General features: G+C 37.3%; 3 protein-coding genes across 5 annotated transcripts; 2 read left to right on the forward strand and 1 right to left on the reverse strand.

Annotated features, from left to right (window-relative positions):
* The first annotated feature begins 4,721 nt into the window (after nucleotides 1-4,721).
* On the forward strand, nucleotides 4,722-13,563 carry LOC124416059 (serine-rich adhesin for platelets-like). 3 transcript variants are annotated; one of them, XM_046896896.1, is made up of 18 exons: nucleotides 4,722-4,862; nucleotides 5,911-6,164; nucleotides 6,264-6,323; nucleotides 6,409-6,723; nucleotides 6,953-7,087; nucleotides 7,262-7,358; nucleotides 7,622-7,737; nucleotides 7,813-7,972; nucleotides 8,115-8,318; nucleotides 8,388-8,717; nucleotides 8,804-9,100; nucleotides 9,255-9,604; nucleotides 9,904-10,370; nucleotides 10,452-10,646; nucleotides 10,715-10,792; nucleotides 11,328-11,375; nucleotides 11,812-11,967; nucleotides 13,308-13,563. In XM_046896896.1, exons 1-18 carry the CDS (start codon nucleotides 4,790-4,792, stop codon nucleotides 13,384-13,386), a joined length of 3,414 nt encoding a protein of 1,137 aa, XP_046752852.1. In that variant the 5' UTR covers nucleotides 4,722-4,789; the 3' UTR covers nucleotides 13,387-13,563. The 3 variants fall into 3 exon arrangements, with proteins under 3 accessions (XP_046752852.1, XP_046752853.1, XP_046752854.1); XM_046896897.1 differs by lacking the exon at nucleotides 11,812-11,967; XM_046896898.1 differs by lacking the exons at nucleotides 11,328-11,375; nucleotides 11,812-11,967.
* Nucleotides 13,564-15,399: 1,836 nt separating this feature from the next.
* Nucleotides 15,400-21,142, forward strand: LOC124413244. Its single transcript, XM_046893706.1, has 5 exons — nucleotides 15,400-15,782; nucleotides 17,270-17,613; nucleotides 18,439-19,002; nucleotides 19,786-20,110; nucleotides 20,270-21,142. The coding sequence occupies exons 2-5, from the start codon at nucleotides 17,413-17,415 to the stop codon at nucleotides 20,392-20,394; spliced, it is 1,215 nt and encodes a 404-aa protein (XP_046749662.1). The 5' UTR covers nucleotides 15,400-15,782; nucleotides 17,270-17,412; the 3' UTR covers nucleotides 20,395-21,142.
* Nucleotides 21,143-21,901: 759 nt separating this feature from the next.
* On the reverse strand, nucleotides 21,902-24,403 carry LOC124413239 (bone morphogenetic protein receptor type-1B-like). The gene is made up of 4 exons (XM_046893693.1): nucleotides 24,287-24,403; nucleotides 22,864-23,869; nucleotides 22,463-22,787; nucleotides 21,902-22,287 (listed from the first exon to the last, which is right to left on the reverse strand). The coding sequence occupies exons 1-4, from the start codon at nucleotides 24,327-24,329 to the stop codon at nucleotides 22,153-22,155; spliced, it is 1,509 nt and encodes a 502-aa protein (XP_046749649.1). The 5' UTR covers nucleotides 24,330-24,403; the 3' UTR covers nucleotides 21,902-22,152.
* Between the last annotated feature and the right edge of the window lie 1,227 nt (nucleotides 24,404-25,630).

The raw sequence follows: 25,630 nt of genomic DNA on the forward strand, positions 1-25,630 counted from the left end.
ACCACTCCGGACTTGATCCTTCGACCGACTGTCAGTATAGTCGATACTACAGCCACCCTGAAATATGCATGACAAATGTCACTTTACTTTTTGTCGTCATTCAAAGCAAATATAGTATATTACGCACTTAAGAAGGGAAAGTAGGCTGTTCCGAACTAGCTAAAGGTGAGGGTGGCAAGAACGCAGTTGGGGACAGCTTTTTTCACTCCCGTGTGACGTATACTATTTTTCACCCCCCCCCCCCCCCCCCCCCTGCATCGGAAAGTACAACTTCCCGTTTATGCAAGGGGTGGAAAGTTGTACTTTCCGTGCAGGAGTGGTGAGAAGTAAACTTTGTTTCATGTGCCGACGATTCGTTTTGATAAACTGTTCTGTGTCTAATGGGGATTAGATTACATCGAGTAATTAAGATGTTGCGATATTATCGGATGATCTAATTGCGGTGGGAATAATCTGAAAGCTAATGCCGATGCACACTAAGATAAATATATCGACTGACTGACTGAGACATCGACTCAGACAAACCGTTTACTATCTTCTGATCTATCGAATATTCAATTCACGGGAATAAATATCAGGTAGAGCTATTCAGAAATATTTGCTGAAATCAATCTCGGCTGATTTGCACTTGCTGAATTTACGTGCATCAATTTCGTAAATGTTTTATTTGTAACGGAACAGGTATTGATTTATTTTAATCAATGAATATTTTTCTCTCGATACAAAATTCAGACGAGATAAGAATTTATTCAACGTACTGGTATGTGCTTCTGGAATTCTTTTACATTGTAAGCTCCTGGCCCAGGGAAGCAAATTGCATCTTTGGTCACGGATAACGTATTCCTCGTTGCACTTGACAAAAACGCATAGATCCCTTCTGTGAAGAATCAGGTAACCTATTCTGAAAGCTTCTCATACATTGCAGGGAATGATCATCTCTACGGTTAAACAAAAGCCTTCAAGTCGAAAATACGGATGATTTTTAGATACAATATCCAAAGAAATGCTGCCTCTGGCCACAATGTTCAAAAAGAATTTCGTAATTTGCGCGCACCTGGGTCTCTCGATTTTTTGAAAAGCTCAAGAGGCTCATAAGTTCCTGGTCCAACAACGGGGGGCGTTTGTCCCACAGAACTTAGGAATCTTGCACTTCTGTTGAAAGCCATTTCAGCAAAATTTAAACTGCAGAGACAAACTCAGTCACATAACCTTACAAGCTGAAATAGTTATTTTCTTTTAAAGAATTCACCCATTGAAAAATTAGTGTAATAATTGAAGTCTGCACTGAACGTCGTGCAACGAAGTAGCGCTGGATTACACTGAAACGTTTTACTCGGCGAGTCAATTGATCACTGAGAAAATATGTAATCATTTTTATCGAGAACTTGTCAGACCACCGTCAAATATGATAAATGGTATATTGCTATTCTTAGTCTTTTTAAGAGATGAAGTCTCTTCAAAATTTTGCTTATGGTAGGGCGTATGATTGTGCTTGTAGATTGGCTCGATAAAGTACGAAAAATTGATGAAAACGCTGAACATGCGACAAACTCTCACTTGCTTCAAGGTTGTAATACGCTACTCATACTTAAATCAGATGTTTTTTGTATTTTCACATCAACTTTCGAACTTTTCTTCAGCAAAGTCGCAAACACAATTTCCAGCATTATAATTTTTCACAGTTTGAACAGATTTGATTTTACTGGAAATAAAAGAATTATCAATTACAAATTGCTTACTTCGGCAGCAGTTCAACCTTCCCTTAACAAGACTCTGTATTTCCCGAAATCATTTTTTTCTGATACACATTACATATTATTCTGAATACTAAACTGTATTTATCAAAGCTGATGATGAAAATTAAGAGCACATTTAAACGACCCAACAAATATCGAGATGAATCACCAGGTGTTAGCTTTGAACAGAACTGTAATCAAGAATTATTAACTCATGCTCCACCTATAATTCCAATCTACTGAAAGTGGGGCTTCAGCAATTGACTAGTTATCTGAGTTTGTAGTACTGAAAATTATTTAGTTTGAATATTTTAGCTGAAGATGAAACGACGAGCTTCACAAAAATTTTCACGTATAATTCCATATCATATTCACTTTTCGTCATTGATTATTCCAAACAAAGACTGCGTTCAACAACATACAAAGCCTCGTAACTGCATCATGACATTTTTGCAATAATAAATTCAGTTTAAAGCCTTGAGTAAGTGCTGGCAACGTGGATTAGTCCGTAATCGATTATATTCTTTTCACTTAGCAGTCGATGATTGAATGCATCTTATTGTAACAACAGGTCTATAACGTCACGGCGGTATATAAATTGCCCCAATCTTCTACACGTGTACGAACCCGAATGTGAACTTCTAACCGATGAGTAGCTATGAAATAGTGAATCATGACATCAATCACATGCGTCATTAATATCAGTTATTGACTGCAGATGCAGAAGATATCCACTAAAAATTAAGCTATCTGTAGGAAATATGTTTGTTCTCTGATAGTATATTCCAGTGATTATTTATAATACATTTTACAGTGCAAACAGGTGTACGTGATATACTTCAATTGAAATATATTTAAGTTGAAACGTATGGAATATTTTAAAGAACGTCTGATTGCGATGAGCGCAGAGGCTTAAATTCTCTGAAATTAACTAACACCTTGTATCCTTTTTGGCCCCTTGCTTATATTCATGGTGTATTGCTGTTTCGTAGGCTAGCTCCAATATGCATTTTGGAGAACCCCAGAGCATAACCATACCACAAAATTCCTCCACATGTATCGTCAATCGACTTATCACTATGCAAGAAAAAAATTGGATACCAAACATTTGACGTATATTATTCATTATATTGATTTTTTAAAATTCTGGCAATTATTTCACCATCTTAGAATGCATCATTAATACCGATAGATAAGAGTCTGAAACTTCTTCGCGGTTTGACAAATTATCATTCAAACAACAGAAAAATGAAGAAACCATTGAGTTTACCTCAGAAACCCGAACATTATACAGATTGAGCTAAGTTGACTTGGGACGATGATGAACCAGAGATAAGCTTTCTGTAAAATAATTCTTACAAAAAAATACAATAAATATTTTGTACGAGCCTTTTTTTAGTTAGATGAATTATCCCTTTTATAAAAAATCTAGGCTTACACATTTCAACTTTGAGCTGTGAAAATACTGCATTGAATATCCTTTGAGTTCCAAATGAAGCTGGATCTCTAAGACTGCTGTGAAGGTGAGTTGATCGACGTCAGATAGACTTCAGTCGAGCAAATGATTTATCTTTATACATGATAATTAATTCACATCCGTTTTATTGGTATTGTTTTATTAATTTAGTGAAGAGAGAATGCATGTAGATAACGGCTAATCCACTAAAATTTGGCGGAGCGATCTCGTAATCACTCGTAACTCTGCTGATTCGACGAATAAAATATATCACGGCTTTTGGAGTCGGAACCGCGATGTCTGGAGTAGTGGTTGAATGGTATGAAATATTGTTACCCTGTGAAATAAGAATTATTATGCAGTGTAAATTATGCTGCAGAATTTATTATGTAAACGTAAAGATGACCGATTATTTAGAAATGAAAATAAAAATGCAAAACTTGGAGACAAGGAGACAGCAAATTATTGCGTTGGAAAGATTTTTTCTCGAACACATCAATTAACGTTTTCGAACGTCAATCATGCACATAAAGTTTAACATACTCTCGAAGCAGCCATGCAAAAGTTAAGAAAATTCATAAAAGGGATGAGTATGTCGCAAATGGAAAAATCAAACGTAGTTCAAAATCGATTTATTTCATAATCAAAGTTCATTCTTTATCGTTATAATTGCCTCATTTCAAAATACCTGCTGCCTGAATCGAGTACATCATTGGTAATAATCGATTTCTCAAGAATCCAAATTAGTCAAAGCACATACAAAATGTAAAAAGGGAAATTGAAAGATTACATTTTTGAACTCAGTCTTTAACAAATAAGTGAAGATTTAAACTTTAAGAAAATTGACCATATCTTCTATGATATTTTTTCTAATCACTCTTATTTTGAATTTATGTCATGTGTGTATTCTAAACAATATGGATCTTTCAGAAGTCGAATCCAATCAATAGTATTGCCTAAATTCGTACAGCAACAGTGTTTTGAAACAAGACGATTATAATAATATAGTCTTCAGTGAAGAAATGAATCGATCTGGATTACGATTAATTCGCCAACCATGACACACGTCTGGTTACTTTGAACGTAGCACAACAATCATTCACACAATTATATTTTGGGATGTCAAAAATTTAGTTTTTGGATATAAGAATCGGTGGCAATTACATACCGAGATAATACAAAAATCATTAATAATCCGAATAAAATTGACAAAAAATTAGAAACCGAAACACAAACATTAGACTCTTGATACCCTTAAAGTATCGTACATGGACAGGATAAGCATATCTGTTATTACCCACCCATTAAAGTGAGATGGAAAAGCACTTAATAAAATTAAATCCGGGACAACATTAGGGAGTGTAAAATTTGGTCTATATATCCATACACACAGAGTCAATGTTACTCTACCGATTATCGAGTCTAATTTTTATCGCCCGTGACAAAGACCTTATCACTATCGATGCTCAGATACGGAGATGGCTGTTTGTGGTCGACTCTCAGTGTATCAGTCTAATCGTAACACTTCAACAAAGCAAACCGACAGCGACGGTTTTCTTACAATACTCTAGTGACAGTTTCGTGAAAAAAAAGTGCGATGAGTATCCTTCATCGGATATCCGTCATTGCGATATGTGCCAGTTTCATCTTCGGGGCCGATGGACAGGCCAGTAAGCAAAATATGTCTTGTGCAATTTTTTTAATCGTAGTAAGCTATGCTTTGTGTAATCAGTCCTATAGTGGGAAGGGAATTTTTTTAAGCATGCCATTATCATCAGTTCTATTAAATGACGGTTCATTTTGTTGAATCCCTAGTTGAAACTCAGTTCTTCATTTACTTCTTCCTTACTAGTTATATCCATAGCCTACAATATTTTGTGATGTGAATATTTACATCGAGGGTTCACGTCAACGGATAAGACCTTCGGACCATCAATCCTGATGACAGTGTTGGAAATATTACAACTATTAATGAACTTGTGCACCGGTTATACGGATTATCAAAACTCACTCGCAATGCGTGAACTCTACTTCCTACACCGGAAAAAATACAACTTAGTATCATATTTTAAATCACGAATTTATTTTCAGCAGTGTCAGAATACAGTTGCTTATCGAGTTAACAAATGATTAGATAAGATTTAATATACTCATAACGGAAGTGTGAGTAAAATTTAGATTCATTGTTATCGACTAGAATTTTTTTCTCACCCACCTGAGTAAGTGCCCTCTTATGCCAGCAAATTCTAGGAAACTAAAGTTATGTCGGTTACGATATGTAATACCCTAAATACTTCCTATACTTAACACAGTTTCATTCATTTCATACGAAACGTATTTTAATCACAATCGAGGATCAAATCGAAGTACGATTTTTAATTAGGCTCTTCGTGCGAGAGAGTTAAATATGTTTACTGGGTAATATATATAAGGAATAAGAATGTAAAATTTAAATGGAAATAACGCCTTTTAGGGTATATTTTTATTATTATTGATCCGTTCAAATGGATATGCATGCTTGAAAATTGCTGATACGACGATTCGTCGATAATTTATCCCTACGTATTTCGACCAGATTAAGTCATACTTAATTATAAACTAACGCGTCATATGCTCACGAAAGCACACTTGGAAAACAATTCAGACTGATTTCGTTATTTGATTTAAATTCTTCATACTTTTATAAGTTATTGAAACGATCACCCCATGCTTTTTCAGCTTGTGCTCTGTCATATGAAAACGGAACGGAACTGTCCGATACGTATTGGAGTTTTGGATTCGTTCTGGATGCTATAGATGACACCTCTGAATCAGGAACGGTTCTGCTTAACATGACGGCTTCTTCAATTACGAGCATTAACACTATTGTGGCTGATAGTGACAGCGGGTACTTCTACATGCAGCCCGTTCTGGAAAATGGACAATTCATCGTAACCCTGACCGACTACTTTTCACAATACGAAGAGCTCGAGGTAGCAGTCAATCCTCAAATTTGAAAACAACATAGCATTACGATGTAATTCAGACCCATTCGTCTTGCTAATCGTTACCGTTTATTCTCAATGTTTTAGTCCACATCGACGATGCTCGTCACAATAACATTCACCTGTTCAGTCAACAGCCGATCACTAGTAAGTCTGATTATTTAATATCCGACGTTTTATCATCTGCTTACCTTGAAACTCATTAACAAACCTCTTCTTCAATTACCGTCAGGAAATCTATCAACCGATAACGGACACAAACAACAACTATCCCGAGTTCCAGGATGCTCCTTATACTTATGAGCTGCCAATGCCTTTTCCATCAGGATTCTCTGTGCAATTGTTCGGCACTATTTCCGCTAAGGACATCGATCTCACGAATACGAATATCAGTTTCACTTTAAACTCTTCTGATTCCAACGCTAATGGGTTTTCCGCATCGTGGTTATCTCAAGACACATCAGATACCAAACTACATTACGCTCAGCTATTGACTACGGCTCTGCTGAATATTGAAGAAGATGTAACTTTCAAGATCTACGCAACGGTAATCCATTAAAAAAATCTAACGTTTATTAACCCTCAACCATGTTACGCAAGAATGAGAAACATTACAGCGATGAAGATTTTCCAGGCCAAGGAATGCGCTTTGCTCCTCGATTCCGTTTAGTATCAAATGGAAAAGATTCATACTTGTTGATACTTTGATTTAGACTGTTCACTTAAGGCACGCTCAAACAGCTCAACGTGTTTTCTAAGAATTCAATTCATTACAGGATACTGGTACACCTGCTCTGACTTCTGAAACGAGCATTACTATCAGCGTGGATGAAGAAAACAGTACTCCCTCTAGTCCGATATTTACGTATCCTGTTTACATCGCGGATCTCTCCGGTCTCACTGAGGAAGAGGTACTTGAAACACCATGGCATTGGTCATCCATTTTCTTGTTCACGAAGGAAATTATTCATAGTCAAGATAATATTTTGTTCAAAGATTCCGATACATTGTATGTCAAGCTACTGATTGACTCGTATTATTTGTTCACGTGTACTTTCAATTATTACTTATCTTAAAATGTCCAGGCAAATGGCACAACGGTGGTCTTCAATCAAGGCGACATCACCTTGAGTCAAGGAGCCAGTAATACGACGTCGTTCACGATCGTTGACAATATAGGGAGTAAGTTGAATAAAAAAAATTAACCATGTAGATTATGGATAAGTTATCTTGCGAATGAAGAAAGAAAGTCTCTGACCTTATCAAATCTGAATCATAAACACATGAGATCCAGCACTCAATGTGGACACGTCATACTTATTACCCTGAGATATGCTGTGTGACTTACGGAACTGATAATTTCATTAACTCGATGAATAAATTATCATGGACGTCCTTAGTTGAAGATAACAATCTGATAAAGCTAATACGGCGTAAAATCGCAGGTTACGAAGACAATTTCCTGATCACCGTTAGTGAAGACTACACCACCATTAGCATAACCCTTCAGAATGTGGGCTCTGAATTACTTGCTGAATACTACGTCATCTTAACTCTAACTGTGAGTATGGAGTAACGTTGTTCTTTAAGTCAAAAAGTCTCACCTATTTGAAATTTAACACATGTATATTTCCAGGCAGTAAGAACTGGCGCAACAGATACGGGAATAACCATTTTGCACATTGCTTTACCCGGAATTGTTTCTACGGGATGTAGTTCGACTACAACAGAAGGAGGTACCACCATTGTCACTTCAACTATAGCAACTATTTCAGCAGTGACAAGTGAAACAGAATGTAAGAACTCGGATTACTTACTGATGAATTTTATCGTCATTTCAAATTATTCATTTCTCATACCTATATGCTGATAGTACTACCAATTTTTTGACAAAGTAAAGAACGATGAGGTTATGCAGGAAATTCATACTTTATTCAGCCACGATAGCAACTACCACAATCACGGAGTGCCCGACAATCACCACGGACGATTGTGTCTGCGATTCTTCCACGACAGTTACTTCTGGATACGAAAGCACCTATACAACGACGACTACTGACAGAAGTGAAGATTCAACAACGACCAGTACCAGTGATGGTGCAACTGATACTACAGAGAATGTTGCAACAACCACGACTACAGGTAGTAAAAGAACGTACTGAATTGTTATGTTAACATTGGGACGGTTTTTATATCATTCACGGTTTTCAGTCGAAACAACCGAATGTCCTGTTGTAACTGTTACCCAAGAATGTGATTGCACTGAATCAACGGTGACTACATCATACTCTGCTGCAACTACCACAGTAGCAGTTGACACTTTAACCACAACCCTATCACCCGGAAGTGAAACCACAACTTTGTCCACCGAAGATGATACTACGATTACGACAACCACGATTGTCACTCCTGGCTTGAGTTTCTCAAGTAGTACCTACAGATTTGACAAGAACTCTACCTTCACTGGAATTCTTATGACGCAAACAGCAGTGGCCACTAACGCTGAAGGAACCATTGTCTATTCTGTGTCTATTGACGATGGTAACGTCTTCACAACTTTACAGACCAGTTCCAAACTACTTTTATAATCACACTCGTGAATAATTAACAGAATTTTTATATTACAGATGATCTTTCATCCAGGGTTATAATAGACGCTGACACTGCTACCTTAGAAGTTACAGCGGCAATCAGCCCGGGAGTTTACACATTTCAAATTTTAGCGACTATCGACGGTTTGAGCATTAGTGCATCGGCAACCGTCATTCTTGTAATCAGCACGCTAACTGAGTGCAGTGGTGACATCGTATTTGGTTATGCTCTCCAGATTATCGAACTTGAAGAAGAGTCAGCCCATGAAAATATACTCCCACTCGACGATAATGGGTGCAACTATACTATTTATTCACAAACACCTAGCCAAGGTATTACTTCAATCATATCGGTTTTATTACAGTTCACTCTATGCCGTTAACTTTCACCGTGTTATATATTTTTTCATCACCATTGAATTTTGCATGAAAAGACGATGTTGACCTCCATTTACCTTCCGAAAACTCTAATAATCTCACGTTCCAGACTTATTTACTATCACCGGTAACTACCTCAACACGGTCGCCATTGACAGAGAGGCTTCATACTTTAGCAACATGACAGTGGCTCAAGTTCGTGTGATCATTGATGCGAGCTGTCCGAACGATACAGATACCACGAACAACACCACGACTACCAGATCGAAACGAGACACGGAATATGAAATCTTGACCGAGAACATCGCATATGAGCGTACCAGAACTGTTTTGATTGTCATCATCACCGACATAAACGACAACGCTCCTGTTTGGAATTCCAACACACCAACCTACATAGGGTTCCCTGGATACGAGCTGGCGCAACTCATTCTCGTTCCCTACGTCTATCAACTTGGGGTGAGTCTGAGTGACTAACGTTTTCAAGATATTACGACAAGGTATGATGTTAGTATGCTGCACATCTAACACATCTGCTGCTGAAAGGATCACACTTATAATGCAATAACGTAATATAGGCAATAACGTCATAGTGACATTCAGTTGAACTTAATCACTTCTGAAACATACCAACAATCGTACTGAAAAACGAGATCTGTAATCGAAAACCAGCATTTGACATTCATTCGCAAACTAATCTATAAGATTAATTCTCTAATGAGAACTTTCTCCACTAAATTGTAATATCCATATTTCAGGCGACTGACGCCGACATTGATGATAATGCAATTGTAACCTACTCACTACAAAGTGGTTCCAACGATGTCTTCTACATCCACAATACGGATGGAACACTCTACATACAGCAGGGTGTCTACACTGAAGACGGTTACCAATTCACGGTTACTGCAACGGACGGCACCTTTGAAACATCAACCGACCTGACAGTTAGAACACTCGCGAGTAGCAATGTAGCTGTTCTATTCATTAACGGTGGTCTTTTAGAAGATGTTGATGACATTGTAGAGGAGTTGAGTACCAGTACTGGATATTGGGTTCAGGCACTCACTTCGGCCGTAATATCTGAAAGCGATGCTGCAAATTTCACCTCTTTAAAGTCACTCTCCAGCTGGACAAAAAGAGCTACCGATACCAATACCCTTCTTCGACTTGTCCTCTACGGACTGAATATCACCGAACCTGTGGCCAGCGAAATTCTAGTCTCGTATGTATCACGATCGTTTTTGACTTCAAACCGATTGCGTAACGTTGCTCACATAGTTAGACATTCCTTCTGCTTTTACAGAACCGTTGAAGGTACTAACTTCACTTGGGGAATCAGCGACTTGGCGACATTGGAATCAATTCTAGCTGACAGTTCAGAATCCGCCATGTTGACAGAATTCGATACTCGTGGTTATTGGGCAGCGATAATTGTGCTATCAGTGCTTTTGTTATTACTGGCAATTGCCGCTGGTGTCGTCTACTTCTTGTTCTGCAGGTATGATTTGAATTTATAACACAACAAAAAACATCAGCAAACTTTGAATATACTCATCACAATTTTAGACCCAACAAATCCACGTCAGTGGAATCCGATGTTTCATACGAGAACTTTGATGGTCGTCAATCAAACGAAAGTAACGGGTAAGTTACTGAGTAATGTTTTTACTGGATTTTTCAAATGAATATGTATTGCAGTATGGCCTTAACAGTAGTAATTATTAGAAGCAGAACCTTACAATTATATGTGTAATCCTGAAAAATTCAGCTTTGTAGTAAATCGCTGTCACTATTCTTGACTGACATTAATTTGTGAACAAAGTGATCCATCCTTATTTTGCAGTTTATGTTCTCAGTATTTTTAGAAAATATGCATTGACTGTTGGATATTTCTAGAAAGTATGTGAAATTCGTTTGCACGTTATTTTGTGAGTATTTCTTTTACAATGCAAAAAACAAAATTAAACTCGTGTTTGTACAAGCAGTCAAGGCTGAGCGTGGGAATTATTACGCGCGCTTATATACATAATCACAGTAATTATTATCAATCAGTTATATAAGCAGAATGTACCTTACTGCGGAATCTTGAGCCTACATAAGTCCATACTGTAGTTAGTCCTAGTTGATGCTAGAAAACACCGCCTCAAATCTGATTACATATTGTTTCGTATTCTTGTAGAAATTACTACGTGAAATCAGTAACGTTGAGCGAGTCACAGGACCATGTGTAAGCAAAACCCTTATATGTACATGTTTATTTTATGTTCTGCTTGTATTTGTTGGTTACGAAAGCTTGGAACTCTCCAAAAATGTTTTAAAAAATCGTCCCAAGTTTCTTCAAATTATCGTCTATTATTTATGAAAAATAGTTCTTGGAATTGAAATATTTTTCGAACAGCCTTGTAGAGTTCGAAAGTAAACTTGATTTTCTGTTAAAATATTGATTTGCGCTCAAACATGATATTTCGGTGAAAAAAATAATCGTCGACGATTATATTTCAATATATATTTCGCAAATACGGGAAATAGATCGTTTTTTGTTGCTTTGAATAATTTGTTCCCACCAAATGTTATAAAAAGAACATATATTTAAAGTTGATTAAAGCCTTACAATACGGAACAACTGTTCTTTTAATAATTATTCGTTTCAATTCCTGACGAAGATCGGAGTCGACAGACTCGCCGAGTGCTGAGTGGGTTTTGAATCAAACGACAAAACCAGACAAATTAGACTTCGAAAATAACCGTTCATTCAGTACTCTGAAAGGAAGCAATGATGGCGATATTACATTCGTCACACGAAACGAGAGTAGACCAGAGTAAGTTGAAATACCATTGAAATGAAGTATGTCTCGCAAACGTTAAGTCCCGTCGGTTTTCATCAATGTTTGTTCCATTTCATTCATTTGCCGAAAATTGTTTCTCGTCCTTTTCGCTGCTTTTATAGCAAGTGTCGCACACAATCTTGGTGTTTGGGGGAAGCATTTTTTTCTATCATGGTATCAAGCAGCCAAATAGAAATAAGGTTTCATACAAATTAACAAAATCGATGATTACAGGAATCTCATCCTAATCTCGTGATCTTCGTCCACAGTTTCACTGACCTTAATTTCCTTCTTTCGTACATATGATTTTTTTTTACAATTTCGTTATATTGAAATGCCGGGAATAAATTGCCAATTCAGCTTAACTTTGGCTGCAAGATGACAAAACCAAAAATTTTATAATTACACTTTCATCATTCGTACAGCTTATTGTTCAATTAACGGTAGTAACTGAAATGTACAGTATAAGTCCATCCACTAGATACACGAATTTTTTTAAACTCAAGACAAATAAACTTCCAGTTTAGTCGGTTGCAGATATTTTAATGCAATTTTTTATAAAACATAGAATAATATAGTTAGCTTTAAAAACTTGTCTAACATACAGCGAAAGTTCAATGCTTCTGTGATGTAAGCCAACACAAACCTTCGATTGCGCAAAAATATTTAACTAACAGCAATCATATTCCTTATATATTAAATAAGGAACAACACTATATGATCCTTGTTTTTCATACACTAACCTTTTCTATATTTTTTATCTTGTATTATTTATCACAAGCCAACGACGTCTTTGTTACATGTATCTGAAGTTTCGATTGCAAACTCAAATTGTCACTGAGGCTAAGTTTCAAAAAGCATTTTTTATAGATTACTGAAATCTGGTAAGCATGAAATGGTAAACTGAAGGCTGGTAACCCATTTGTTGATTATTGGAACTCATAAGGAAGGTATCCCAGATCGATTTCTCCGATTTGATTTCTTTTGCAATATGTTATAGTAGACTAAAAATTAAGTCATACGTATTTTTTTTACCTGGCATTAAACATTTCAAGGAGTCCTTACTTTGGAGGGAGCTTTCACCCCCTTAAAGTGTTTGATGGCAGATAAAAAAAATACCTGTCGCATAGTTTTTAGTCGACTATACCGTATTACAAAAGAAATCTAATCGGAGATATCAACATACATTCCCTGTATGGGGTACATTCCTTGTTAGTATTGGTGATTGTTGAAGTTTTTCATCAAGCGTGAGCGATCGAAACTTTAGGTACATTACGTTACGGCATTTTTAATCATTCCAATTACTCATTTATTCTTTATGCCTAACATTTCAGTACCTCGCCTAATCTTACTAAAAGAAAATCAGTGGCATTCAGCAGCACCGTTGAAGAAATCGAAGTTGCCAGACTTTGATTGACTATCACAAAGATATTATGCACAATCAAAATCATTTTGATACGTTAAGTTAGTACGTAGGAATAATAGATATGATAATTTTATTACCTAGCCTGTACATTTGAATACTTGTAATATACTCATAATTATTGTTACAGTTATAGATACGCTATCAAAAACATTGTATTGTGACTATTACTATACATTCGTTTTTTCCATTTACATAAGGTTACTTAAAAATTTCATGCTCATGCTGAACTACGGTTTTTTAACGATGGAGAATCTGCCAGGTACTAATTTATTATCACTCATAGCTCACTTTTGCATTAGAGACTCAGCAACCGCCTCAAACGCAATAGAATCGGCGGTGTTCATGGAATGCAAGACAATTGCATATTACGACGCATTTAAATCAACTCTTCAAATCATTGTCAATGCAGTATGAGTGCTCTGCATTCCTGTATGTTGATTGAATGAAAAATTACTCTTTACCTGACGAGAAGTTGATTAGGTTCCACGTTCGGAAGCTCAATATATGCAAGGGTAATACCGTGTTACGCGGCATGCCTCATCCCTATGCGCCGTCAATTTTAATCTTCACAGATTGAATTGTCCTCCGTGTGTCTCCATATGGGTATCATCTGCCGGAACACTCCGTTTTTGTAAGTTTCATGGACAACGATGGATGCTTTCAGGTGTCAATCAAATCGGTCCCGGATCATCACATTATTTTCCCTGCTTTAATCAAGTGAAGAAACTTTCGATATCAAATTATAATTAGACTTGAGTAAAAAGAAGTATCACATTTTTGGTAAAACTGATTGTGAGTAAAACGTTATAACTTGGGCCATCTGGAATATATTTCACACCGAAATCTAGAAGTGCTTCAGATAGTGTTCGGTGACGTCTCATTCCACGTTCATAATGTTTTCTACTCCAAAAACGACGCTTGAAATTCGCTCCAAACTCATAAGTATAATACGGGCTCGGAAGGTGGGGTGAAATTTTTACAAACCACGAGAAGCGGCATAACAGTGCGAAAAAACTCTATGCATTCAAGAAACACCTCCGGGGCACAGCATCCGAAATACAGCCTTTGTTCCACGTTTCAAAAGTTTTTGAAGCAGCTGCTGCACGAGGGGTTTGGAGAAGAGTCGGGTGGCCTAGTAGTATGACCAGTAATAAAATGGTGCAATATACACGTAAGTATAATAACGTGAGAATCGATTTCGTATTGTGCATACGATATGGTGTGACAAGCAAAATTTTATTCATATAATAATGATAATAATAACACGCGCACAATGTATAAAGAATACAATCGATATCAGAGGTATAAAAGAAAAGTAATCACGTATTCTTAACGATGAGCGGACGATAATCACTAATGGAATGCTCAATGGCAAGGATCTTCGACTTTATCACGTATAATGTTAATAATGTTAAGTGTATTAATGCATTCATACTCAAGATCACAGAACTATATCTATGACAAGCATGATCACAATTATACCAAGATGAACAATTAACTATTCGCATGTATATCGATGAAGTTGTAATATACGGCAAATTTTTTAACACGGCGTATAATCTGATTAGTAAACGGAACTTCATGAAATTAATTTTACACAGCTTTAATACACAGTGGATGAACTACTGTTAACTCTGCACCACGCAACGAGCCATGCCCATCCAATTATCTGTAATAATTGTAGACTCACACATTTTTGGCCCACCGAACAACAGATTGCCGTCCTTGAAAATACGGATGACCCACCGCGTACAGGAACCGGAAGTGGGACTGAGAGCATGGAGCGCAAATCAATTCAAAATACTTCATCATACGGCATTGGTAATGGAAATGGTAATTCATAGAACGGTTTAACGGCATTTTTCACAACCATGGTGCTCAGACCACGCTTTCATTTCGTTCCAAATAACTGTGGTCACCCGGTACATGACATCGTGCTCAACTGAAAACAGGCTGTAAGGCAAAGCTGTTTGGTGTGGGTTCCAGTGCGCGTGCGCAGATCGTCGGCAATGTGTGGCAGCCGTCATTCGTTATAAGTTCTGCCCACGCTCCAAGCGCATTGCATACCTTGCCCAAGATCGCAGAGGCAACAACGAGTCAATTGCTCTAATCCCGGCTGAAAATTTAGTGATAGTTATTACGTGACTGCGGCGAGTGACGAAGGTAATTGCTGTGAAATGATGTGAAAAATAAAATAAGGAAAGAGACGACAGATCACATTTTGAAAACACGCCGAATACGGTACGGCAACGGAAAATTTTTAAACATGTTTTGTAAACGTGTAATAACGATATCGCCGCTTCGACGTCTTTCGAGCTGATAACAATCTACGCTTCAAGACGTTATCTTCGGGTACGGACTACAGTTACTTTGCAATCGACAGGTGAATGGAATTTGAATTCTTACAGTGATAACATTCAAGTGTGAAACAGCGCGGTTTATGTCGTTTGTTATGTTTATGATACCGTCAATGTTATGCGCAGCTTTTCTGCATTCAAATTGCTGAGGTGTAGTGAGCTATCAGTATAGATCTCAACGTCATATGGAGAATTAATTGGGTGTGCCGTTGATAATTAGTTTCTACATCGTGATGTAATTACTATATGTGCTATCCTGCTCAACGAATTTGCGGCACTTTAAGAATACATGCATGAATTTAAATATACATGCTTTCTCGCCAGCTATTTAATTTCTGGGGAATTCTTGTTTTTTTATTCATCAGCCTAAAAACGGCAATGAATAATTTTTAATTTTTGTGATTGAAACTACCTGACAAATTGACAGATTTGGCAACCGTGTCTTATGAATAGAACTGTGAGAGTTTTATAACCGCAAAATCTATGTGGCACAAATGCTTCACCTCATTCTTATAAGCATACTATTCTACAGAATACGTGCTGCTATGCCAATGTCTTATTATACTTCTATTTGCTCGATACAAACACGTGCGACCGTGTATAAATAATTTACGATTCTGCGCAGTGTAGGGAAATATATCTTTAATCAAACACGAATATTTGAAAAAATAAAATGAACAAACATAACCGTCAGTGTTAGTGTAATAATGACCGTTCAATCTGTTTAATTCGATACTTTAAATTTGATACAATTGACCAATTTTACTTCACACTCTCCCGGCAAAACGATCGCTGACCAAGTACTAAATAAAAGAATATCAGGTGTGATCTTTCGACTCGGCGAGCACTGATCATACTGCAAAACCGGATTGATCGCTTCTCTTTTTAATGCAACAGATTCAAGTGAGATGACAGAAATCTGAAACTCGGGGGATTGTGCTATAGAATAAGAAATAAATAAAAGCCTTCGAGACGGCGAAGCGTCCTTCACATATTGCGCAACTATATTTTAAACACATATCTTCGCACGGTAATTTGTTCAGTCGTTTTATAGCTCGTTAAAATACATTTTACAAAATTTTCTGGACACCTCTTATCGAAGTCTAGCATTTGCTCCAGAAATATCGTGACGAAACCGCATGTTTCTGTTGCTTTAGAACTTTGACAGATCGTTATCACTGTGTAGTTTATTTCCTTCGCGGAAAAATAATGTACGTAATGGACAACGAACGTCGACTTTCTGCCTTTTACATGGTGTCGAGTTGGTAATTCGTACGACGATATAGTCCTGGGCTCCGAACGTGACCAAATTAGCAATTATTTATTGAATGTTAACGTAGCTCTAAAAGTGCTCATGCAATTACAACACTCGACGATAAAAACATACGACAGTACTAAGTACATACGTTCAACTCGAGACATAAATGGACATATTTTAACTGGGAAATCCACTTCGTTGTGAAGGCTTGCGGAAGTCACTGCCTTGTGGTTGCAATGATGAATTTTTTTTCAGATTCCCATTTCTCGAGGAGATTTCCCGATGCACTGAAGTTATGATTCGTATGATCATATAACAACGATGTGATATATTGAGCTACGCTGAGCAGCAGGGCCGATTGTTCAAAATCAAAGTAGATAGAATAACGAGTTCTCAAAATGGCTATAGCTCGGATTAAATCCTTCATTGACAGTGGCCTGAAGAACAGCTCGCTGAATCGAACGACCAGTCTAGAACCGGAAGTGGGAATAAAAATTGTCCACTCCCCGGCGGCGAAGGCTTTATACGTGACCATTATAGGTGCAAGACACTTGCCTCAGAACTTTGGCTTTACCAGAGTCAACAGTTACGTTGTTAAGGTAAGAGCATGTATGCTAAACTTTTTATCTATCGATATAACGGACATTAGGGTATTTGACGTTTGAAGAACTTTTCCATTTTTCTACAGTTGCATGCAAAGAGGGCTTGCTTGCTTCTGGTCTAAAAAATTTTTAGGGTATGCGAAAATGATTTTTTTGGAAAAGTGAAGAACCGATATTAAGACCTTTTTAACACGTATTATGTCTTTTATATTTCACCAAAAAATGCATTATGGCTCAAAAATATGATCTAGAGTGAATTGCAGAGAAGTTCTAATATAGAAAGGTCCCAAAAAATTTTGGTGTTTTCAATTATGGCATTTTTTGCTACCCTTCTGTATCAAAATTTTTTTGTAATGTGCTTTCGATAAATTTTTTGAGATATAATCCATTTTTGTAAACAATCTAAAAGAGATAATACATAATACAGTGCTCAGTTTCTTAGAGGTTTCTTTTTAGACCAATTGCAAGCACTTTTTAAACGTCAAACACCCCAATTTAAATGTGTATCTATTTCTTGTTCGCTTAAAATACGATAAGCGAGATACGTGAGGTAATTTTTTCAATATTGCAAGTATTGTCACCTAAATAGATGAATAAGCAAACTTGAAGTGGCTGTTCAGATTGCGAGTACAAGTATGTATCGATCCAACGTTGACATGGTTACAGTTCATAATCAAAAAGGGATAGGCTGGTGGTACTCAAGAGTTACACGTGATCAATATAGAAGTATAATTACCCACATGCAGAGTGTTTTACGGCTCAAAAAATAGTCCGCGAATCGTTGTGGTCAGAGTAATTTTAACAATCTCATTAATCACTTAGGTGAAACTTCTCCCAGGGAAGGAGAAGTTCGAAACGACCCCAAAAAACGAGTCCTGGCCGAGTTGGAACGAGGAGTTCACCTTCCCACTGACGAAAGAGACGAAATCAAAATTTGGGAAGACAAAAGTAACCGAAGAAGAAATCGGTGGGTCGAAATTGGTCGTGGCCACAGTCTACGCTGTTCTAGAGGACAAGCCACTGATAGCCACCGATAAAAAGGAATCGGAGAACGAAAGAGCCAAGGGTGAGTCTTCCAAGAAAGGGAAGAAGGATAATTCGGCCGCCAAAAGTACGCCCTCAACCACAGATTCGTCCAAGGCCAATCTGCTGACCCAGTTCTTTGGCAAACAAAATGATAAGGAAAAGACAAGCATGCCTCAGAAGAGTGCCAGGGACCGGATCTTCGACAAGAGACGAACCCTAGGAGCCGCCACTGTCAAATTGGACCCTGGAGTCTTCGTTACAAAACCCGCTAAGCCAAAGCATGCGGGCGACGTTTCCACTGGAGAAACTTGGTGGCCACTAAAACCGATCAGTAGCGGAATCTCCGGAGCCGATGAAAGGGTGAGCAATTTATCGACTAATCCACAAATTTTCAGCCAGCTATTCAAAGTAAAAATTTCGATTTTCGAATTGAACCTTTGTTTCCGTACTTTTAGCACTTCCAGATGTCGAAAAAAATATTATCGAGTATGTTCTTATTTTGTGTAAAAAAAAATCCGATGTTGCCAAATACAAAATTCATTTTTCGTTAGATCTTCTGGACTTCCAGAAAAAAACACTTCCTTTGATTTTCAGTCCTGTGCATGCCAACGCCTCAGGAATAATTTTTTTTTATTCGTTTGTATGGAATGCTAGATGTTCTCTAGTTTATCCTGAAGTTTTTATATTGAGATGAAAACTGGATCATAATTTAATCTGTATAAATATTTCAGAGGCATGGAATATGTTCAGAAAAGTCGAGATCCCTGGAATATTTATAACAATTCACCGTTAATATGATCCTATTTTTGACCCACTTTAAAAATTTCGGGACGTAATCTAAAACTTACGTTTTCACAAACTAAAAATGTAAACAATTAGTTTTTTTCAGTCGTTCTCCTGAATATATTAAGAAGGTTCGACATTCTTGAAATATTTAGACCAAGTGTTTCTGAAAAAAGGCCCGAGGGCTTAAAAATGGAAGGAATTATATATCTTATTGTAGTGTTCACCTCAAAATATCCGAATTACGGATCAGAATTTGTACCCTGAAGGTTAATATACGTAATTGAAACATATCATGACGTCTGTTCCATTGAAAGACGAAAAATTTCAAAGACAATAAATATTTAATTTTTTACACAGCGAGAGAGCAAGAAAGGACAGGTGGAGATTTCATTATGCCAGGAGAAGGGGGACAAGGACGGAGAAAGTGGAGGCAGCTTGATATTGTCATTGAGCAAGCTAAGATGCTCCTTACATACGATGCACGAACACGAGGCTCTGAAGGGTCAGCTGTACATAAAGATGTCCGTAGTTGACAACGGCATAGTCACACATTTTTGGAAAAGTGATAGATTCATGCCGACTATTTCGACCAGTTTTTCACCTGACAACGCAAGGGTTATCGCAAAGAATCCCCAGGGCGACGTCAGTTTTGTGGTGAAATTTGTCTCCAAAAATAAATTGGGTAATTATCAATCTTTTGTTTTAAGATCAAACCCGTTGAAATAGTTTTGTTCAACCGCAGAATTCGATTGTAATATAAAATGCGAAACATTTATAGATAAATATGATTAAATTGAAGTAAAATGTGTGTAAAAACTTTGAACTTGACTCTTCATCACAGGAAAGAAAACCGCAGTTGGGCATTTCGTGATAGGACCGGATGGAGGAGGAACCTATGGCGAACAGTGGAAACAAGCGTTGGCTAAACCTGGCCAGCAAATCACTAAATGGCAGCCCTTCGAGTGATAAAGTCAATGAAAAGTTCTCGAGACTTGTCGTTGAATTTTATTTTTTAGATACACACAGTATTGTTTATCGTCAACTGAAGTTCGATTCATTCACCTCTTTTAATACTCGCACTTCTGTGTTAACTACGTTGAAATTTTTATACTTGTACCATATATATATATATATAACATTTTTTATCGTTGAAACTGTGAATACGCTATCGGTCAATGTATTGTGAAAATTTACTCGCTTCGGTCCGCTACGCAAGGTTCGTCGATAAGTAATTGCACTATTTTATAATTCTACGAGTCTCTCCGTAAAACCAAGCTTTAAGGCTATCAAAAAGTATAGTTAATCCGCAGGTCTAGGTTTTATGTATCGAGATACGCTAAACGTGAAATTTTCAAAATTGTGTAGGGAAATTTCGTTTAGCCCTACGTTATGAGAGTATTGCAATTATTCTAATCTGATCCGATTGATGTAATAGACTCGAATAAACATTTGTGTAAAAATTTTCCATTTTAATATGAGAAAATGAGTACTCAAGTATTTCTTCGTGAGAAAATCAATTTATTACATTATTCGTTATTTTATACATTTGTACATATTTATTGTATCACAAAACTGACTGTCCCTTACTTTATTTATAAACTAATGTTATATATTCACTGCACAAGGTAATATCGTTTTTGAAACCTACGTATACAAGTATTTCTCATTTATCGCGTCCAATCCGTCTTTTTTTTATTCGTCTATTACATTATTTTGAAACATAAAACTAACCATGTTAGCTTATACTAGTAGCTTGGCACTGCGTACGTTATAGCTTTTGCAAGCTGCACGTAGTTCATAGTATACAATAATTGGGGCAGCAATAACTGATTTCCATCCAATTAAAGCGTAACTATTCTAAAGTGTAGGTCAACCTCTAAGGACATTAGCGCGGAACTGCATTTGTCAATTGATCATGAACTACACCATCTCTTGAATTATTAAATTAATCAATTACTCCGTCCAATAACGGCAGTGCCATTTTAACGTGATGTAACTAACAATAAGTTAGGATGACGAAAAGTTTTTGGTTCGTTGAAAAATTTCTGTGGTAAACACTGCAAATGCAGCCAGTTCTCGAACTTTACCGTTTTTGGCAACTAAATTTCTAAAAGTACACTTTTCCACAGAAAGTCTTCAATTTGCAAGAAGCGTTACGTATTTTCATTAATTTCTATATTCCAGTCAATTAATTATATGTAATGATTGTATAAAACTATAAGTATTAATAAAACTACGACTTATGTTACATTCAAATATATTGCGTGTGTGTGTGTGTGTGTGTGTGTCAATATGTAACAATTGATGGTAATCTATTGATAGTAATTATTGTATAATATGTATAAATGTTCTTACATTCAATACATTAGTTATTGTACCAAACGCTAATTTACATCACATCAATAGATACAAGAGACGTCTTGATCTCGTCAACAAATTTTGTTCTTATAAAGGCTAGATTTTCGAGCAATCGTTTACTTCGAACGATATATCTTCTCCATAAGCTAATAATAAACTCTTCTCAGACAAAACAACAGTCCTCGTGATACAGAACAATAAAGAATAACGTGAAACGAATTTCTTGACACTCTTTGTGCTGAAAATTTTTCATCTCAATCGGAAACGTAAAATTTGAGCTCGATAATAGGAAAAAATAAATAATTTAAGTAGAGTTCCGTGTAATCAGGGGTAATAACATCGAAAATTCGATATTCCACTACAGTCTTAAACCAAATTATCTGTAATGGCAATATTGCTACGGAGCATCACAAGAGTTTTTTTAACTCTAAGCGCCGTCAGTCTTACAGCCGGATTTTCGTGCCAGCATTCAGCCATAACTTTACTCAGGGGTGCCAAAACCTGTGGAAAAAAAAACGACGTAATTTATATACATTTTATACATAATCCAGGTAATCCTTTTTCAGTTTCAGATGCAGTTAGGCACGCAAGTAGACCATGCATTAATCGAGTGTATAAGCTCAACAAAATTCAGCATTATTTTCATTCTGATTACATAGTCTGTAGTAATACACACCGAATCACTTTTCCATCTCGATGGTATTTGTGGACGCAATTTTTTCACGCATATTGCAAGCTTCATGTCTTCGAAGGATGGATCTCCGGGTACAACATCGTGATACGGCAGAGCGTACGCTTCTGCCGATCGTGAAGAAGAGACATCTTCAGGAGTGCCACATCGTCGGCAGACTTCCCAGAAGACCAAACCGACGGAGTACATATCAGCCATTTTAAACGAATCGAACGAGGTCGTGTTTACACGTTCCTCGAGAATCTCTGGAGCCATGTACCTCTTTGTACCAACTCTGGTGTTCGGCGGAATTTCGACGGTGCCGTTATCACTACGGGAATTAAAAATAATCGTTTCCTAGTAATTAAGACAACATTCTTTGACCGATGTAATCGACGGTTACTCACCTCATAAATCGTACGGCCATTCCAAAGTCAGCAATAACACATTCTCCGTTCGACTTGACCAGGATGTTCCTACTCTTGACGTCGCGATGTGCAATGGCCGGCTTTCCTCTAGTACCAAAAATTTCCATGTGAAGATGAGACATCCCGGAGGCGATTGAGAAGCAGATGGTCAGCAGGGTCGAGTGATCGAGAATCGTGGTCTGCAAGTAATCATGCAGCGAGCCCCGCTCGTGGTAATCGGTAATCAGTAGCATCTGGGTCCATGTTCCAGTGCCCTTGATATCGGCCGCGATGAACCCAAGGATGTTCTCGTGTCTCATGAGCACCGTCTGATAGATCTCAGTCTCACGAAACCAGGAGGCTTCCTCCAGAGAGAAAAACACCTTGACGGCTACTCTCTCGCCTCGCCAAGTAGCCAGCCAGACCTCTCCGTATCTTCCTTTTCCGACGCATCTGGATAACGACAGCTGCCTAGCAATCGTCCTCTGCACCAGTAGAGGAAGACCGGATCCTGACCCGCTGCTTTCGTCTATGAGTTCCTCCAGGTTTCCTCGAATTGATTTCTGTAAGATGGACCTTCGGCGTTTCGATTTACGATGACGCTGCAAGACGATGAAGCCGACGACGATAACGATGATGAGGATTACCGACGCCGAGGCTGAAATCGCGATTATGACGATCGTTTTTGCCGAGGGAACTGAATCGACTTGCCCTGAGATCCAAGGCTTGAATACCGGAAGGGACTTCTTGTTGCATAAGTCCCTGTCGTTGCAGCAGGTTATACTCATCTGATTCAAAAGTGGCGCCAAGTCTCCTTTGCACTGCATTAGGCCCTGCTCAACGGGGGGGAGACACCCGAATGACCACTCGGGACTGTATTCTTTTCTTTTTGGGTCCCAGACCTCCTCGACCGCGCTGAAGCAGTAACCTCCGACCTGCTCTTGGCAAGTCCCGTTCTCTCTGCCATCGGGGCAGTAGCCTTCGCAGTAACAAGTGATTCCCAGTGCTGAAATACAATTTTCAAATTTTGCACCATTTTTTAAAATTACCTACGCCTATGTGACAACTGTAAATATTGAACTGAATGAATCAGAGAGTCAAACGTTGAACGTACAATATTCGGTTAAATATTATGAAATTTCATCGCAAGTTAATAGTGACCGGCAGTTAAACCCCGTCGAAATTTTCCGCCCCTTTCAACTCAGATAGTTGAATTTTGTCGCTGTTATACGACAATCATGGCAGTATGTATGTACATAAATAGTGTTTACATTACACAAATGAGAATCAAACGCATTTGGCACGTTTGTTATGAGAGGGAATTAACTGGACGTATGATGAAAACTTATCAACTTATTCGTCACTTTCAAAGAAATTCTAAAAAAGTCGAGCTGATCTCCGAATGAACATTTTATATAATTACCACTTGTCGTTGTAGCGATAACCACCCCAAACACGATCCACATCTTATATTCCTTATGAAAACGTCCGAACAGATTAGAACCTCGAGAGACAATGAGACGTTGGGTCGTTGGAATGGTTCAGCCCAAACGTGCAGGTCAGTGGTGGGTGAGGCACGATGTGTTTATGTGTTGAAGTCGGTACCGCCAGAAGTGGGGACTATGAGAGGATGGGATTAGGGTGCAAGGATGGGCTCTAAACTGGAAACGATTATTTTTCAGGCTACTACAAGCATTCGTTAATAGTGGTCAGGGGGCGAAGTGGTTCTTGAAAAAAGGGCCTGTAATTTTCTAAACCTTACTAACTTAAGTTTACATGTCCCGAGACATCGTCTCCGATATCACATATTTCCATACACGATTTTAATGTCCAGGCCATATAATTATTACTATTGTCATATTTTAATGAGATTTAAAGACGCTTACCTGCAAGTTTCAGTTTGTGTTTTATCAAATTTGATTCAATGACCAAATGGATGAAGGAATTGTAACGAGTTAAATGACTCCACTAAGGTTTGTGGTTTCTTTAACAATAATAATTTTACTCACAAATTACGCCTGATGGCGATGTTTCACTCATTGCTTTGCGATTATTGGGTTACGTGTGATCAGGCGCACTTGTCAAGCAGTCATGTTTTCAGAATTGTTCACAGTAGTTTGATCAATTTTTGTTTTAAATTCAATAATGCAATTACCTTTTATTCATACTAATGAATTATGTGAAACACGTGATTTGCAGTCATTTTTTTAATTTAAATTATCAAAATATTGTGTGTAGATCCGTATTTATTGTCAGTTTAGAAAATGTTAAAAAGCAATCATGGAACGGAATGAGATAAACTATGACGGGCATGATTTCGTCAATAGAAGTGAAAACAGATTCGTACAAGAATTGCTGTTTCTTTATTTTTTGTTATATTTGTACAGTGAACTCTTCATTTACAATTCAGTAAATTTAATCAAAATAAGAAAATAACTAATTACTCCATAACAATTAGAGAATCCAATAATAATATATCAGATTAGGAACAATATGACTTTACTCACAATACATTCCGCATAATGTTAGTCCGTAGTTGTTAAATCGTACTAATAATTGTGAGGTTTACGTCAAATTATTCTTTTTATTGGTGAATTGATAAAATGATAATAATAGTAAAAGCAATAGTGATAATAATAATATTGTAACTTTCGGGGAAGTTACGGAATAAAAATGCGGGTTCGTTGAGCCTTAAAGAACTGATTCAAAGGCACAAATGAATAAAGCTGGAAAAAAGCTTGTTTAACCTAGTTCATATTTTAAATGA

This window comes from Diprion similis, chromosome 2 (genome assembly GCF_021155765.1).
Source record: "Diprion similis isolate iyDipSimi1 chromosome 2, iyDipSimi1.1, whole genome shotgun sequence".
NCBI classification, from domain to species: Eukaryota; Metazoa; Arthropoda; class Insecta; order Hymenoptera; family Diprionidae; genus Diprion; species Diprion similis.

Coding starts and splice junctions, on each gene's coding strand:
- LOC124416059 (XM_046896896.1), top strand. CDS start 4,790: ATGAGTATCCTTCATCGGATATCCGTCATTGCGATATGTGCCAGTTTC. Junction 4,863..5,910: donor CGGGGCCGATGGACAGGCCA/GTAAGCAAAATA, acceptor ATGCTTTTTCAG/CTTGTGCTCTGTCATATGAA. Junction 7,973..8,114: donor AGTGACAAGTGAAACAGAAT/GTAAGAACTCGG, acceptor TACTTTATTCAG/CCACGATAGCAACTACCACA.
- LOC124413244 (XM_046893706.1), top strand. CDS start 17,413: ATGGCTATAGCTCGGATTAAATCCTTCATTGACAGTGGCCTGAAGAAC. Junction 19,003..19,785: donor TCTCCGGAGCCGATGAAAGG/GTGAGCAATTTA, acceptor TTTTTTACACAG/CGAGAGAGCAAGAAAGGACA. Junction 20,111..20,269: donor TGTCTCCAAAAATAAATTGG/GTAATTATCAAT, acceptor TCTTCATCACAG/GAAAGAAAACCGCAGTTGGG.
- LOC124413239 (XM_046893693.1), bottom strand. CDS start 24,329: ATGTGGATCGTGTTTGGGGTGGTTATCGCTACAACGACAAGTG. Junction 22,788..22,863: donor ATGGCCGTACGATTTATGAG/GTGAGTAACCGT, acceptor TAATTCCCGTAG/TGATAACGGCACCGTCGAAA. Junction 22,288..22,462: donor CGAGATGGAAAAGTGATTCG/GTGTGTATTACT, acceptor TTTTTTCCACAG/GTTTTGGCACCCCTGAGTAA.